This window comes from Rana temporaria, chromosome 2, assembly GCF_905171775.1.
Source record: "Rana temporaria chromosome 2, aRanTem1.1, whole genome shotgun sequence".
Taxonomy (NCBI): Eukaryota; Metazoa; Chordata; class Amphibia; order Anura; family Ranidae; genus Rana; species Rana temporaria.
This window is the reverse complement of record NC_053490.1, coordinates 463,251,694-463,265,640: the sequence shown is the minus strand read 5'-3', so window position 1 is coordinate 463,265,640 and position 13,947 is coordinate 463,251,694. Positions and strand designations below refer to the sequence as shown.

The window sequence follows — 13,947 nt, the reverse complement described above, 5'->3', positions numbered from 1 at the left end:
TTTATAGATATTCTGGCCCCTAAAATGTGTTCGTATATGAATGGCCTAGGCGAGAAGTGGAACATGGGTAAAGAAGCCATTGAGGCTACCATTACTTTAATTTTGAAAGAGGGGAAGGATAGTACACTTTGCTCGAATTATAGACCGATCTCTCTTTTGAACTGCGATACCAAGATTTTTTCTAAAATAATAGCAGAGCGGATGAAGGGAATAATGAAGGATCTGATCCACCCCGACCAGGTTGGTTTTGTACCAGGACGGGAGGGGAGAGATAATGGGATCAGAACACTGCTAGCCATTCAGAAAATCAGTGATAGTGGAGCTCCAGGTCTACTCTTATCAGTAGATGCTGAAAAAGCGTTTGATCGAGTAGACTGGAGCTTCATATATAAGACTTTAGAAAGAATTGGATTAGGCCAAAAGATGATGACCTGGATTAAGGTATTATATAATAAACCCAGGGCAAGAGTAAAAATTAATGGGACCCTTTCAGGGGACTTTGAACTACACAATGGTACAAGACAGGGTTGCCCCCTTTCCCCATTATTATTTATCCTAGCATTAGAACCATTGTTAAGGAAAATAAGGAAGAATCCTGATATTAAGGGCATAGAATTCGGACGAGAGGAACATAAACTTGCGGCATATGCGGATGATATCTTGTTCTACTTAACATCCCCGAGAACAACGCTACCAAATTTAATAAAATTATTGAAACAATATGGAGAGCTCTCCAACTACAAAATGAACCCATCCAAGTCCGAAACCTTATGTATTAACATAGTTAAGAAAGATCAAATAACTTATCAAAAAGAGTTCCCTTTTGTGTGGGGGAAAAAAGAAATAAAATATTTAGGGGTAAAAATAGCAATCTCTAAAGAGAGGATATATAAAGTAAATTTTGTTTCTATGTTGGAAGATATCAAAACAGAACTTAGCAGACTCACTACAGGACAGATATCCTGGGGTGGGAGAATGAATATTTTTAAGATGGTGATCCTGCCCAAAATCATGTATAAGATACAGATGCTACCGATCGCTCTACCCCAGAAGTACTTTAAGACTTTACAAACGATCTTATTAAATTTTGTTTGGCAGGGTAAAAAAGCTCGTATTAGTTGGGCAACGCTGAAAAAAAATAAGACACAAGGGGGATGGGGAGCACCAGATATAAGAGGTTACTATGAAGCAGTAATTCTCACAAGAGTGATAGACTGGATTAGGGACACTAAGCAAAAAAGGTGGGTAAGCATGGAATTTCAGATGAGCAATGCCCTTTTAGGGAGCATCATCTGGATCCCAGATAAATATAGGGAGTTAGGTAGACAATCACATAGCATCACTCGTCATGCTATAAAAATATGGGATAAAGTTCATAAGAGGGAAAAATGGGATTTTAATTCACCACTAATGCCATTAAAAGATTCACACTATTTTACACCGGGGTTAGAAAAGATATCTGGTAAATGGATAAAAAAAAAGAATGCCCAGCTGAAAGATGTCATGACGAGAGATAAATTAAATACCTATGAAGAATTGAAGGAAAAAGGAGAGATAATAGAGATAAACGAATGGCGGTATGCCCAGTTAAAACATTTTTTTGAGGCTCTCCCACAGCCGCATAGATCAGCAGAAAACTTACGCCCACTCGAGAGAATTAGCCAAGGACAAACAGGGAAAGGAGTTATCTCCAAGATCTATAAGAATTTCATAGAAGCTGATTGTTTGGACACGCCACCATGTATTAAAAAGTGGGAGGAGGAATTGGGATATTCGTTAAATATTCAAGAATTAAAACAAATTTGGAGAAGAGTGCACACTACATCAGTAAATAGTAAAACAATTGAGTTAAACTATAAATGCCTAATCCGATGGTACATTACACCAGACAAGGCCCACAAATATAAGAAAGAAGCCTCAGAGATGTGCTGGCGCGGATGTGGGCAGATTGGAAATATGGCCCATATATGGTGGCAGTGTCCAAAGATCAAAGTGTATTGGAGAAGAATTAGACAATTAATTACGGAAATTACGAATATAGAGATCCCAGATGACCCCTGGGGATGTCTGCATCAGAGGATAAGTTTACCCACGAAACAATACCAGAAAAGTCTCTTACCCCATATGTTAACGGCAGCTAAAAGTATGATAGCCAGTCATTGGCAAGAAAGGGAAAGTCCTCCCATTAAAGAATGGTGCAATAAAATGAATTATATTCAAAACTTAGAATTTCTAAGGCTAAGTGATTCAGATAGTTTAGAGGAATTTGAAAAGATATGGTCTAAGTGGATGGAGTTCAAAAATTCCATGACATTCGCGGAGCTTATGGGTGCATAGGGCATAATACCCGATAAAATATCTTCGGAATTAAAAAAAAAAAAAAAAAAAAAAAAAAAGTCAGAAAGGCAACTGGAGTCCCAGGGGATGGGGTGGGGGGAGGTGGAAAATGGAGGGATAAGAGTGATAAGAATTAAAGGTAAAATGTTTAAAATTATGATAAAATACACACGATAGAAGTAAAAAAAAAAAAAAAAAAAAAAAATATAAACTTCTAAAATAAAATTCCACATATGATGCGAAACCAGGAAGGAGATATGGCGGGCAAATGAAAGGCGGGTTAAACTCGCGACCTTCCTCCGTAAATGGTTATGTCTGAGGTGGAAAAAAAAAAAAAAAAAAAAAAAAAAAAAAAAAGCTGAAAAAAAAAAAAAAAAAAAAAGAATCCCAGTGCGCATGCTCCAAATCACGTCGCTATTTGTCAATGAAAGCGACGTGAGCGTAACTTACGCCAAGCTCAATTGTGAATCGTCTTACGCAAACGTAAAAATGTTAAACTCGGCGCGGGAACGGCGGCCATACGTAACATTGGCTGCGCCTCATAGACCCAGGGGTAACTATACTCCGGAAAAAGCCGAACGCAACGACATAAAAAAAAAAACGCGGCCGGTCGTTCATTTCTGAATCGGCGTAACTACTCATTTGCATATTCCTCGCATAAAAATACGGAAGCGCCACCTAGCGGCCGGCCTGGAATTGCAGCCTAAGATCCGACGGTGTAAGACACTTACACCTGGCTGATCTTAGGGATATCTATGCGAAACTGATTCTCTGAATCAGTCGCATAGATACGACCGAGCGCACTCAGAGATACGACGGCGTATCTCTTTCTGAATCTGGCCCATTGTTTTTTATTCCAAATTCTCGCTCTTTTTTTGTTTATAGTGCAAAAAATAAAAACCGCAGAGGTGATCAAAAATCACCCCCCCCCCCAACAAAAAAAAAACTCTGTTTTTGGGAAAAAAAGGACACCAATTTTATTTGGGTACAACGTCGCACAATTATCAGTTAAAGCGACGCAGTGCATATCGCAAAGAAATGGCCTGTAAAACCTTCCGGAGGTGAAGTGGTTAAAGAGTTAATTGTTCAGTCTCATCCACAATGATCTTCATTACACGTGATTGCATTGCTCAGGAATCCTGCATTCTTCTGCTGATACAATGTATATACAAATAAATGTAATGTAAAGTTATTTCTGGATTCCCGGTGAGAGGATTGAGCAGAGGAAGTCCATCCTGAAATCTGAACCTAGAGGAAAAATGTGACAGGTGTCAGGTCACGTGGGAGCGGAGCCCCGCCCTCGTGTCAGAGTGACGCCCCCCAGGGGACACCTGTGCGCTGTAGCTCCTCCCCCTCCTCCATACACAGAGGAGGGAGCCCATCCTCCGCTGTCATGTTCAGCCCGCAGCCTCGTCCAGCCTCCAGCCTGTGAGTTCCCACAGACAAGTTGTGGTGTGCGCGCTCCTCGTACCTGTCCTAGCGGGGCCTCTCCCTCCCTGTGCCCCGGGCCATGTAGAGGAGGGACGGACTGACGGACGGACGGACGGACGGAGGAGGGAGCGTCTCCCATTTCTTCTCTCCTCTGCCACCCAGATGCGTTCCTTGCTGGACCGTGACAAGAAGAAGAAGAAGAAGCAGAGCTCAGGGCTGGATGTTGCTTTGGGGCTGGTCCCCCAGCGGCAGCCCAGGATGTTCAGCTGTGTGTCCTGCTTCTGGGTGCTGCTCTCCGCCTGCCTGGTGGCCGTGTGCAGCTTCAGCTTCCTCTCCCCGGCATGGATAGTCACATCGGCCGATCAGGACAGGCTGGAGCCGATCAGCTTTGGGCTGCTGTGGCATTGCTCGGAGGGCATGGAGCAAATCCCGAGCTGCTACACCTTCGGAGGACTGGGCAGGTTCAATGATATCCCTTCCAGCTCCTGGCAGGTGGGTAACTCCTGTACTACTATGTATGATGAGAGCTTTTACTACCCACCCTGGGACCCCGAACTCCTATGATTGATGACATTATTACTAATACATGTCCTGTTTTTATATACTACTTCCGTAATATATTGCTGGGGGGGGGGGGGATTATTATCATTATTACTCTTTTTATGTATATATATATTCTAGTTCTAACTATAATTATTATTATTATTATTATTATTATTATTATTATTGTAATGGTAATATACTGCTGGGCTGATGAACCTGGAATATTGGGGGGGGGGGGCATTATTATCATTATTACTTTTTTTATGTATGTATATATATATATATATATATATATATATATATATATACATTAAAAAAGTAATAATGATAATAATAACAATAATAATAATAATAATAGGAAGAAGTAGAATATATATATATATATATATACACATTAAAAAAGTAATAATAACAATAATAATAATAATAATAGGAAGAAGTAGAATATATATATATATATATATATATATATATATATTCTACTTCTTATATATATATATATATATATTCTACTTCTTCCTATTATTATTATTATTGTAATGGTAATATACTGTTGGGCCGATAAACCTGGTATTATGGGGGTGGGGTCATTATTATCATTATTAAATTTTTACATATATACTTCTTCTTTCTATTATTATTATTATGGTAATATATCGCTTGGCTGATAAACCTGTAATAGTGCTGGGGGGGGGGGCATTATTATTATTACTTTTTTAAATGACAATATATATATATATATATATATATATATATATATATATATATATATATACATACAGTAAAACCTTGCTTTGTAAGCATAATTCATTCCAGAAACATGCTTGTAATCCAAAGCACTTGTATATCAAAGTGTTTTTTTTTTACAGGGTATAAAAGAGAAGAGAGGCGCCTCGAAGTGTAGCAAAAGGTTGCTAAATGTTGTACCTTCATTAAGGCTGCATTCACACCTGAGCGTTTTGTCGCCTGAAGCGCGACGCTCAAAAACGCTAGAGGGGAAAAAATACATTATTCTCTATGGAGATGGTTCACATCTCCACTCCAAAACGCCTGATGCCGAACGCCTGAAGCTCAAACAAGTTCCGGACCCTTTTTTGTTGCGCGAATCAGGCGGTTTGGGCGTTTTTGAGCGTTTGTATTTCCCATAGGAAGTAATGGAAATGCTCGATTCAAGCGACTAGTGCGCCAACGAGCGTTTGCTACGGGCGTTTTGTCGCTTTAATCAATAGAACATTTCACCCAGGCAGATGATAAAAAAAAATCTATCAACATAGCAACAAGTGATGAAAAGGTGATCATTTTTCCTATTGGCTAAAATAAAAAAACGGCGAAGTACAAAAACGTCAGACGACGCTGTATGCAAACGCGCAAATACACATGAATACGCGCGGGAAAAAACGCCGGAAAAAACGACCAAATAAGCTACGCTCAGGTGTGAATGCAGCCTAAATGTAACCATATTGCTACACTTAGAGGCTCCTCTCTTCTTTTTTATACTCAGTTGTGACATGACGCTACTCTTATATCAAGACATCGCTTGTATATCAAGGCAACATTTCTTAAAACATTTTGCTTGTCTTGCAAAATGCTCTCAAACCAAGTTACTCTCAAACCAAGGTTTTACTGTATATAGATATTATTACTTTTCCCTATTATTATAATTATTATGGTAATGATATAACCTGGAAGACATTATTGTTATTATTATTATTATTATTATTATTATTACAATTTTTTAAACATGTGTCTGTGTGTGTATATATATACTTCTTCCTATTATTATTATTGTTATTATTATTATATTACAGCATTATGGTATACTGCTGGGATGATGAACCTGGAATATTGCTGGGGGCATTATTAGTATTTTAATAGTATTATTATTATTTTGTTGTTTTTATATAATACTTCTTGCTCTTATTGTACTGCTGAGAGGATGAACCTGGAATATTGCTGTAGGGCATGATTAGATTTATTATTATTTTTGAATTATTATTATTATTATTATTAGATATGCTGTTTTTATACTACTTTGTTAGCTTTTTATGGTAATGTGGCTGGGCGGATGAACCTGGAATAAAGCTGGGGGGGTCATTTATATTACTTTGGTAATATTTTTATTATTATTTGATTTTTTTGTTTTATATTACTTTTTTACACTTTTTCTTTTTCTTCTTCTTCTTCTTCTTCTTCTTCTTCTGATCATGCATTAGTGGGCTGATGAATACTGTTGGAGGGAATAATTATTATTATTAGAATTTTTACTATAATTTTTGTGTTATTATCATTAGTGCTGTTTTTATACTGAATATTATTATTTTTGTTGTTTTATACTATCTTATTGTTCTTCTCAAATTATTTTATTTCCTGTGTTTCTTCTTCTTTTTATTATTATTATTCATCAGACCCTAATATTTCAGCAGGTCCTGGTTGTCTAAGACCCCATACACACTTATTAGATTTTCTTCCGATTTATGTCTTCAGATTTACCAAAGCCATGTAGTGCAAGGGCCTGCCTGATTGCATACAAATTGAAACTCTTAAGGTTTGACCTCATATTATATGGTTTTGGTAAATCTGAAGACAAAAATCTGCAGAAAATCGAATAGTGTGTATGGGGCCATAGTAGGTCCTCAGTATCTCAAAGTCTTCAGTTCTCAAAGTCTCAGTAAGTCCTCAAAGCCTAAAGCTGGATACACACTATACAATTTTCTGTAGATTTTGTACCTTAGTTTTTCCAAAACCATATAATATCAGATCAGACCTTAAAGGGGTTGTAAAGGTACAAGTAAAAAAAAAAAATAGCTTCCTTTACCTTAGTGCAGTCCTCCTTCACTTACCTCTGTAACTATCTGTAACTCCACACAGTAATGCAAGGCTTTCTCTCTGGTGTGGAGTGTCGTGCTCGCCCCCTCCCTTGGACTACAGGAGAGTCAGGACGCCCACTAACAAACAGCTCCTTTCTCTATCTGCAATGTAGAGAGCGTCCTGACTCTCATGTAGTCCATGGGAGGGGGCGAGCACGACACTCCACACCAATGAGAAAGCCTTGCATTACTGTGTGGAGTTACAGACAGAATAACAGGAAGTGAGGATTTTTCAGAAGAAATAAGGACATTTAAAAGCAAAATAGAAGGATGAGGTAAGTGAAGGAGGACTGCACTAAGGTAAAGGAAGCTATTTAGGAAAAATAATTGTACCTTAACAACCCCTTTAAGAGTTTAAATTTGTATGCAATCAGGCAGACCCTTGCACTACATTGTTTTGGTAAATCTAAAGGAAATCAGGCAACAAATGTTGTATAGTGTGTATGAGGTCTTAGTGGGTCTTCTGTGCCTCAGCAGGTTCTCTTATTCTTAGCTGTTCCTCAGTCTTTAGGCGGCTCCTTAAAGTGCCAGCGGGTCCTCAAGGTCTCCGCAAGGTCCTCAATATATCAGCAGGGTCTCCAGTGTCTCATTAAGTCCTTATTACCTTTGTAGGTCCTCACTGTCCCAGCCAGTGATGGTTCGTCCATAGTGGGCGCAGGAGCGCTGCCCCCTCTCACCTGCATCCGTCAATCAACAATACATAGATTCATGCATTGCATGAATCTATGTATTGTCGCCGCTGCTGCCCACTATTCAGTTGTCCAGCCCCCTGTTGAGCGCCGGCCATCTGAATAACAGCGGTGGGTGTGTTTTGGAAGTGCCTGATTAGAGCCAGAGGCTCTAAAAGGCTTCCTGATTAGAGCCTGCGGGCTCTAATCGGCTTCCAAATGGTTAAACAGAGGGCGCATGGCTGTGCGTTCCCTGGTTAAACAGTGCTGTGTTAGGGAATCGCTTTCCTAACATTGACCCGCCTCTCAGCCAATCAGGTGCACCGGGTCTGGTTATCGGTCACCTGATTGGCTGAAGCTACAGGCGAGCAGAGATGACATTAAGGGAGCGTGGAGGAGGACAGCTGACCCGAGAAATGTAATTGCTAGGCGGGGGGGGGGGGGGCTGGGGCAAACTGTCGGTATTTAAGGGGGCAAACTGGCGGTATTTGAGGGGTAAAACTGGCTGTATTTGAGGGGGCAAACTGGCGGTATTTGAGGGGGCAAACTGGCGGTATTTGAGGGGTAAAACTGGTGGCATTTGAGGGGGCAAGCTGACTGCATTTGATGGGGAAACTGGTATCATTTAAGGGGGCAAAGTGTCTGTATTTTTAAGGGGGCAAAGTGGCTGCAGTCTCTCACAAGGTCCCCAGTGTCCCAGCAGATCCTCAGTCTCTCGCTAGGTCCCCAGTGTCCCAGCAGATCCTCAGTCTCTCGCTAGGTCCCCAGTGTCCCAGCAGATCCTCAGTCTCTCACTAGGTCCCCAGTGTCCCAGCAGATCCTCGGTCTCTCACTAGGTCCCCAGTGTCCCAGCAGATTCTCAGTCTCTCACTAGGTCCCCAGTGTCCCAGCAGATCCTCAGTCTCTCGCTAGGTCCCCAGTGTCCCAGCAGATCCTCAGTCTCTCGCTAGGTCCCCAGTGTCCCAGCAGATCCTCAGTCTCTCACTAGGTCCCCAGTGTCCCAGCAGATCCTCAGTCTCTCACTAGGTTCCCAGTGTCCCAGCAGATCCTCGGTCTCTCACTAGGTTCCCAGTGTCCCAGCAGATCCTCGGTCTCTCACTAGGTTCCCAGTGTCCCAGCAGATCCTCGGTCTCTCACTAGGTTCCCAGTGTCCCAGCAGATCCTCAGTCTCTCACTAGGTCCCCAGTGTCCCAGCAGATCCTCAGTCTCTCACAAGGTCCCCAGTGTCCCAGCAGATCCTCAGTCTCTCGCTAGGTCCCCAGTGTCCCAGCAGATCCTCAGTCTCTCACTAGGTCCCCAGTGTACCAGCAGATCCTCAGTCTCTCACTAGGTCCCCAGTGTCCCAGCAGATTCTCAGTCTCTCACTAGGTCCCCAGTGTCCCAGCAGATCCTCAGTCTCTCGCTAGGTCCCCAGTGTCCCAGCAGATCCTCAGCCTCTCGCTAGGTCCCCAGTGTCCCAGCAGATCCTCAGTCTCTCACTAGGTCCCCAGTGTCCCAGCAGATCCTCAGTCTCTCACTAGGTTCCCAGTGTCCCAGCAGATCCTCGGTCTCTCACTAGGTTCCCAGTGTCCCAGCAGATCCTCGGTCTCTCACTAGGTCCCCAGTGTCCCAGCAGATCCTCGGTCTCTCACTAGGTCCCCAGTGTCCCAGCAGATCCTCGGTCTCTCACTAGGTCCCCAGTGTCCCAGCAGATCCTCAGTCTCTCGCTAGGTCCCCAGTGTCCCAGCAGATCCTCAGTCTCTCGCTAGGTCCCCAGTGTCCCAGCAGATCCTCAGTCTCTCACTAGGTCCCCAGTGTCCCAGCAGATCCTCAGTCTCTCACTAGGTCCCCAGTGTCCCAGCAGATCCTCAGTCTCTCGCTAGGTCCCCAGTGTCCCAGCAGATCCTCAGTCTCTCGCTAGGTCCCCAGTGTCCCAGCAGATCCTCAGTCTCTCACTAGGTCCCCAGTGTACCAGCAGATCCTCAGTCTCTCGCTAGGTCCCCAGTGTCCCAGCAGATCCTCAGTCTCTCGCTAGGTCCCCAGTGTCCCAGCAGATTCTCAGTCTCTCGCTAGGTCCCCAGTGTCCCAGCAGATCCTCAGTCTCTCGCTAGGTCCCCAGTGTCCCAGCAGATCCTCAGTCTCTCACTAGGTCCCCAATGTCCCAGCAGATCCTCAGTCTCTCGCTAGGTCCCCAGTGTCCCAGCAGATCCTCAGTCTCTCACTAGGTCCCCAATGTCCCAGCAGATCCTCAGTCTCTCACTAGGTCCCCAGTGTCCCAGCAGATCCTCAGTCTCTCGCTAGGTCCCCAGTGTCCCAGCAGATCCTCAGTCTCTCACTAGGTCCCCAGTGTACCAGCAGATCCTCAGTCTCTCACTAGGTCCCCAGTGTCCCAGCAGATCCTCAGTCTCTCGCTAGGTCCCCAGTGTCCCAGCAGATTCTCAGTCTCTCGCTAGGTCCCCAGTGTCCCAGCAGATCCTCAGTCTCTCGCTAGGTCCCCAGTGTCCCAGCAGATCCTCAGTCTCTCACTAGGTCCCCAATGTCCCAGCATATCCTCAGTCTCTCGCTAGGTCCCCAGTGTCCCAGCAGATCCTCAGTCTCTCACTAGGTCCCCAGTGTCCCAGCAGATCCTCAGTCTCTCACTAGGTCCCCAGTGTCCCAGCAGATTCTCAGTCTCTCACTAGGTCCCCAGTGTCCCAGCAGATCCTCAGTCTCTCACAAGGTCCCCAGTGTCCCAGCAGATCCTCAGTCTCTCGCTAGGTCCCCAGTGTCCCAGCAGATTCTCAGTCTCTCGCTAGGTCCCCAGTGTCCCAGCAGATCCTCAGTCTCTCGCTAGGTCCCCAGTGTCCCAGCAGATCCTCAGTCTCTCGCTAGGTCCCCAGTGTCCCAGCAGATCCTCAGTCTCTCACTAGGTCCCCAATGTCCCAGCAGATCCTCAGTCTCTCGCTAGGTCCCCAGTGTCCCAGCAGATCCTCAGTCTCTCACTAGGTCCCCAGTGTCCCAGCAGATCCTCAGTCTCTCACTAGGTCCCCAGTGTCCCAGCAGATCCTCCGTCTCTTACTAGGTCCCCAGTGTCCCAGCAGATCCTCAGTCTCTCACTATGTCCCCAGTGTCCCAGCAGATCCTCAGTCTCTCACTAGGTCCCCAGTGTCCCAGCAGATCCTCAGTCTCTCACTAGGTCCCCAGTGTCCCAGCAGATCCTCAGTCTCTCACTAGGTCCCCAGTGTCCCAGCAGATCCTCAGTCTCTCACTAGGTCCCCAGTGTCCCAGCAGATCCTCAGTCTCTCACTAGGTCCCCAGTGCCCCAGCAGATCCTCAGTCTCTCACTAGGTCCCCAGTGTCCCAGCAGATCCTCAGTCTCTCACTATGTCCCCAGTGTCCCAGCAGATCCTCAGTCTCTCACTAGGTCCCCAGTGTCCCAGCAGATCCTCAGTCTCTCACTAGGTCCCCAGTGTCCCAGTGGGTCCTCAGTTTCTCAGTGAATCCTCAATAGCTCAGCAAGTCCTCATCGTTTAAGCAGGTCCTCAATGTCTTCGAGGCTCCTCAGGCTCTTACTAGGTCCTCAACGTCCCAGTGGGTTCTTATTTAGTCCGCAATATCTCAGTGGGTTCTCACTGTCTCAGAAGGTCCTCAAAGTCTTAGCAGGCCCTCAGTCTCTTAGTTTTTGTATGTCTCAATGGGTCTTCCGTGTCTCAGCAGGTTCTCACACCCTCCAGGACCCAATGCAAGTCTATGTTTTGACACTGAAGGCATGTAGCAATAAGTGCGCATGTCTCTCCAGGACCACTATTGCAAAATATTGTATGTGGTTAGTATTTGTTTTAATATGTTCACTATATTGATTCCCTTTATACTTAATATAGTATTTTCCCCACATTCCTGTGCAGACTAACCATCATGTATAAACAATAGTAACAAGGGTTGGAACAAACTACTGGGGTGCTTAAAGCGGAGGTTCACCCTAAATTTTGACTTTGGCTCAAGTAAACTAGCAGGCATAGACAATAACTAATCCGTTGTTTGTTTTTGTTTAATCGCGATCCTTACCTTAGTACTGCAGCAGTTTCTCTCCTGTCCATCACTTTTCCCCGCGGGAGTGGGCGTTCCTAATCACAGGCTGTGATTGACGTGCTTCCGACCGGTGCATACTGCGCGTCACGAGTTGCCGAAAGAAACCGAACGTCGGTGCGGCTCTATATGGCGCATGTGCACCGACGTTCGGATTCTTTCGGTGACTCGCAGTATGCGCCGGTCGGAAGCACGTCAATCACAGCCTGTGATTAGGACCGCCCACTCCCGCGGGAAAGCCGGGGGTGAAAATAGCCCTATAATGGTATGTACGGAAAAAAAAAAACAACAGCATACTGTCGGTCTCATAGGTCGGCTCCATGTATTGTTAGAATTTTTTTTTAGGGTGAACCCCCGCTTTAAGCAGTTGTAACAACAGTTTTTTATTTCGAAACAATTTACTGTATTTAATTAAAAATGTAACAAACTGTTGATGAAACTGCTAAGCATCCCTGGGATTGTGCTGCTTTGTTTCAGCCCATTGCAGGGTCAGTTTTGCGTGACGGTTTGGCTGGTGTATATACAATATCTGCAGGAAAATATGAAGACATGAAATAATAAAGGAATTTATATACCGAATAATTTAGTTACAAGTATTCACTGTATATTGTTATCAGAATAAAATATTTTCCATGATAATATTCCCTTTAAATCTTCCTTTCCTCGGTGTGATAAGGATGTGATAAGAAATGAAGTATCGGAAGTATACATTATCTCCCCATAGGGAAGATCTGTACATGGCCTGATTCTCTCCTAACCATTGAAGGTCACACTATAATCAGACCACAGTTAGGCTGGATGTGGCCAGATAGGAAAATGGTGATTTGAGAGTCACAGGAGGTCAGTCAATTGCCAGTCCACATGTGTCTGGCATTACCAGGCAGACCTCATGGGCAAGCACACGATGTGTGGAAGGGTGATGACTGCAGGACATGATTGGGTGCTATTTTCCTTCCAACTCAGTTCACAACCAAAAAACCCTTCCTGTTTAAAAAAAACAAACAAACAAACATAATGTAATTAATTGTATAGATTTTCTATAATTACAGAAAAACGTTACAGATTCCATATTGATTGAACAACAGTTATCCCATTGTCCAATTATCAGTATGAATGCGAAAATCAGTCACCCTGATGGTAAAAGTAACCTGTGCAGGGCTGATTAAATGGAGCTACATAGATACATGGATAGATAGGTAGGTCTTTTGCAATATTTCTACTCAATAAAACTTTATGAAACAAACAAAAAAAAAAGATAGGTAGATAATATGTAGATAAAATCACAGTTATATTGCTCTGCTGTGTTCACATACTGTATACTCCTCACTCCTCCAACACTAGGTGCAGGCTTCTAACAGTCGCTAGCAGTGGTGGCAAGCTTTTTTTTTTGGGGGTGGGGGGGCGGCAAACAACCATCCCCCGAGCGGCCGGCGGCACCTCCCCATAGCAGCTGGTGGCAGCCTTCCCCTGAGTGGCCAGCGGCACCTCCTCCAAACGGCCAGTGGCACCTCACCCGAGCGGCAGGCAGCACCTCCCCCACCCCATCTAGGTGGCGGGCAGCGAGCCCTCCTATCCCTCCTATCCTGTCCTCTCCTCCATCATGGCAAACGTAATTTTTTTCCATGACATTAAAAACGGTCGTGTGTACGCGGCATTAGACTACTTTGACACTGTGCCACTTGCTTTGCTGTGGTTTATCGTTTTTTTCGCATCCTAGCCGGGTGGTTTTTACCCCCCATAAAAAAGGGTAAAAACTCCTGTTTTGCGGTGCATTCAAATCGCTTTGCAGGCGCTTTGGAAGTGCTGTCCATTTATTGCAATGGGCAGGGCGTATTTGGAGCACTAAATACAGCGCTCCCAACCCGCTCTAAAGATGCTGCTTGCAGGACTTTTCGTGACGTCCCGTAAGCACACCGCCCCAGTGGGATAAGACACACTGCAATGAATTGGAGGCGCCCCAGTGTGAAAGGGGTCTTAGATGCAGTCAGAGCAAACGGAACAGTCTATGCGTCAGATACTTCAATAAACTTACATACAAGGCTTTTAAAATGAAAAGG

The 13,947-nt window shown here is 44.3% G+C and overlaps 1 protein-coding gene across 1 annotated transcript in view; it reads left to right on the top strand.

The window, feature by feature from the left end:
* Positions 1-3,702: 3,702 nt before the first annotated feature.
* LOC120927755 (transmembrane protein 211-like) overlaps positions 3,703-13,947 on the top strand; it is a 262,250-nt gene continuing 252,005 nt past the window's right edge. The window contains exon 1 of the mRNA XM_040338650.1: positions 3,703-4,260. Coding sequence (XP_040194584.1) covers positions 3,931-4,260 — 330 coding nt within the window. The 5' untranslated portion in view covers positions 3,703-3,930. The remainder of the gene's footprint in view (positions 4,261-13,947) is intronic.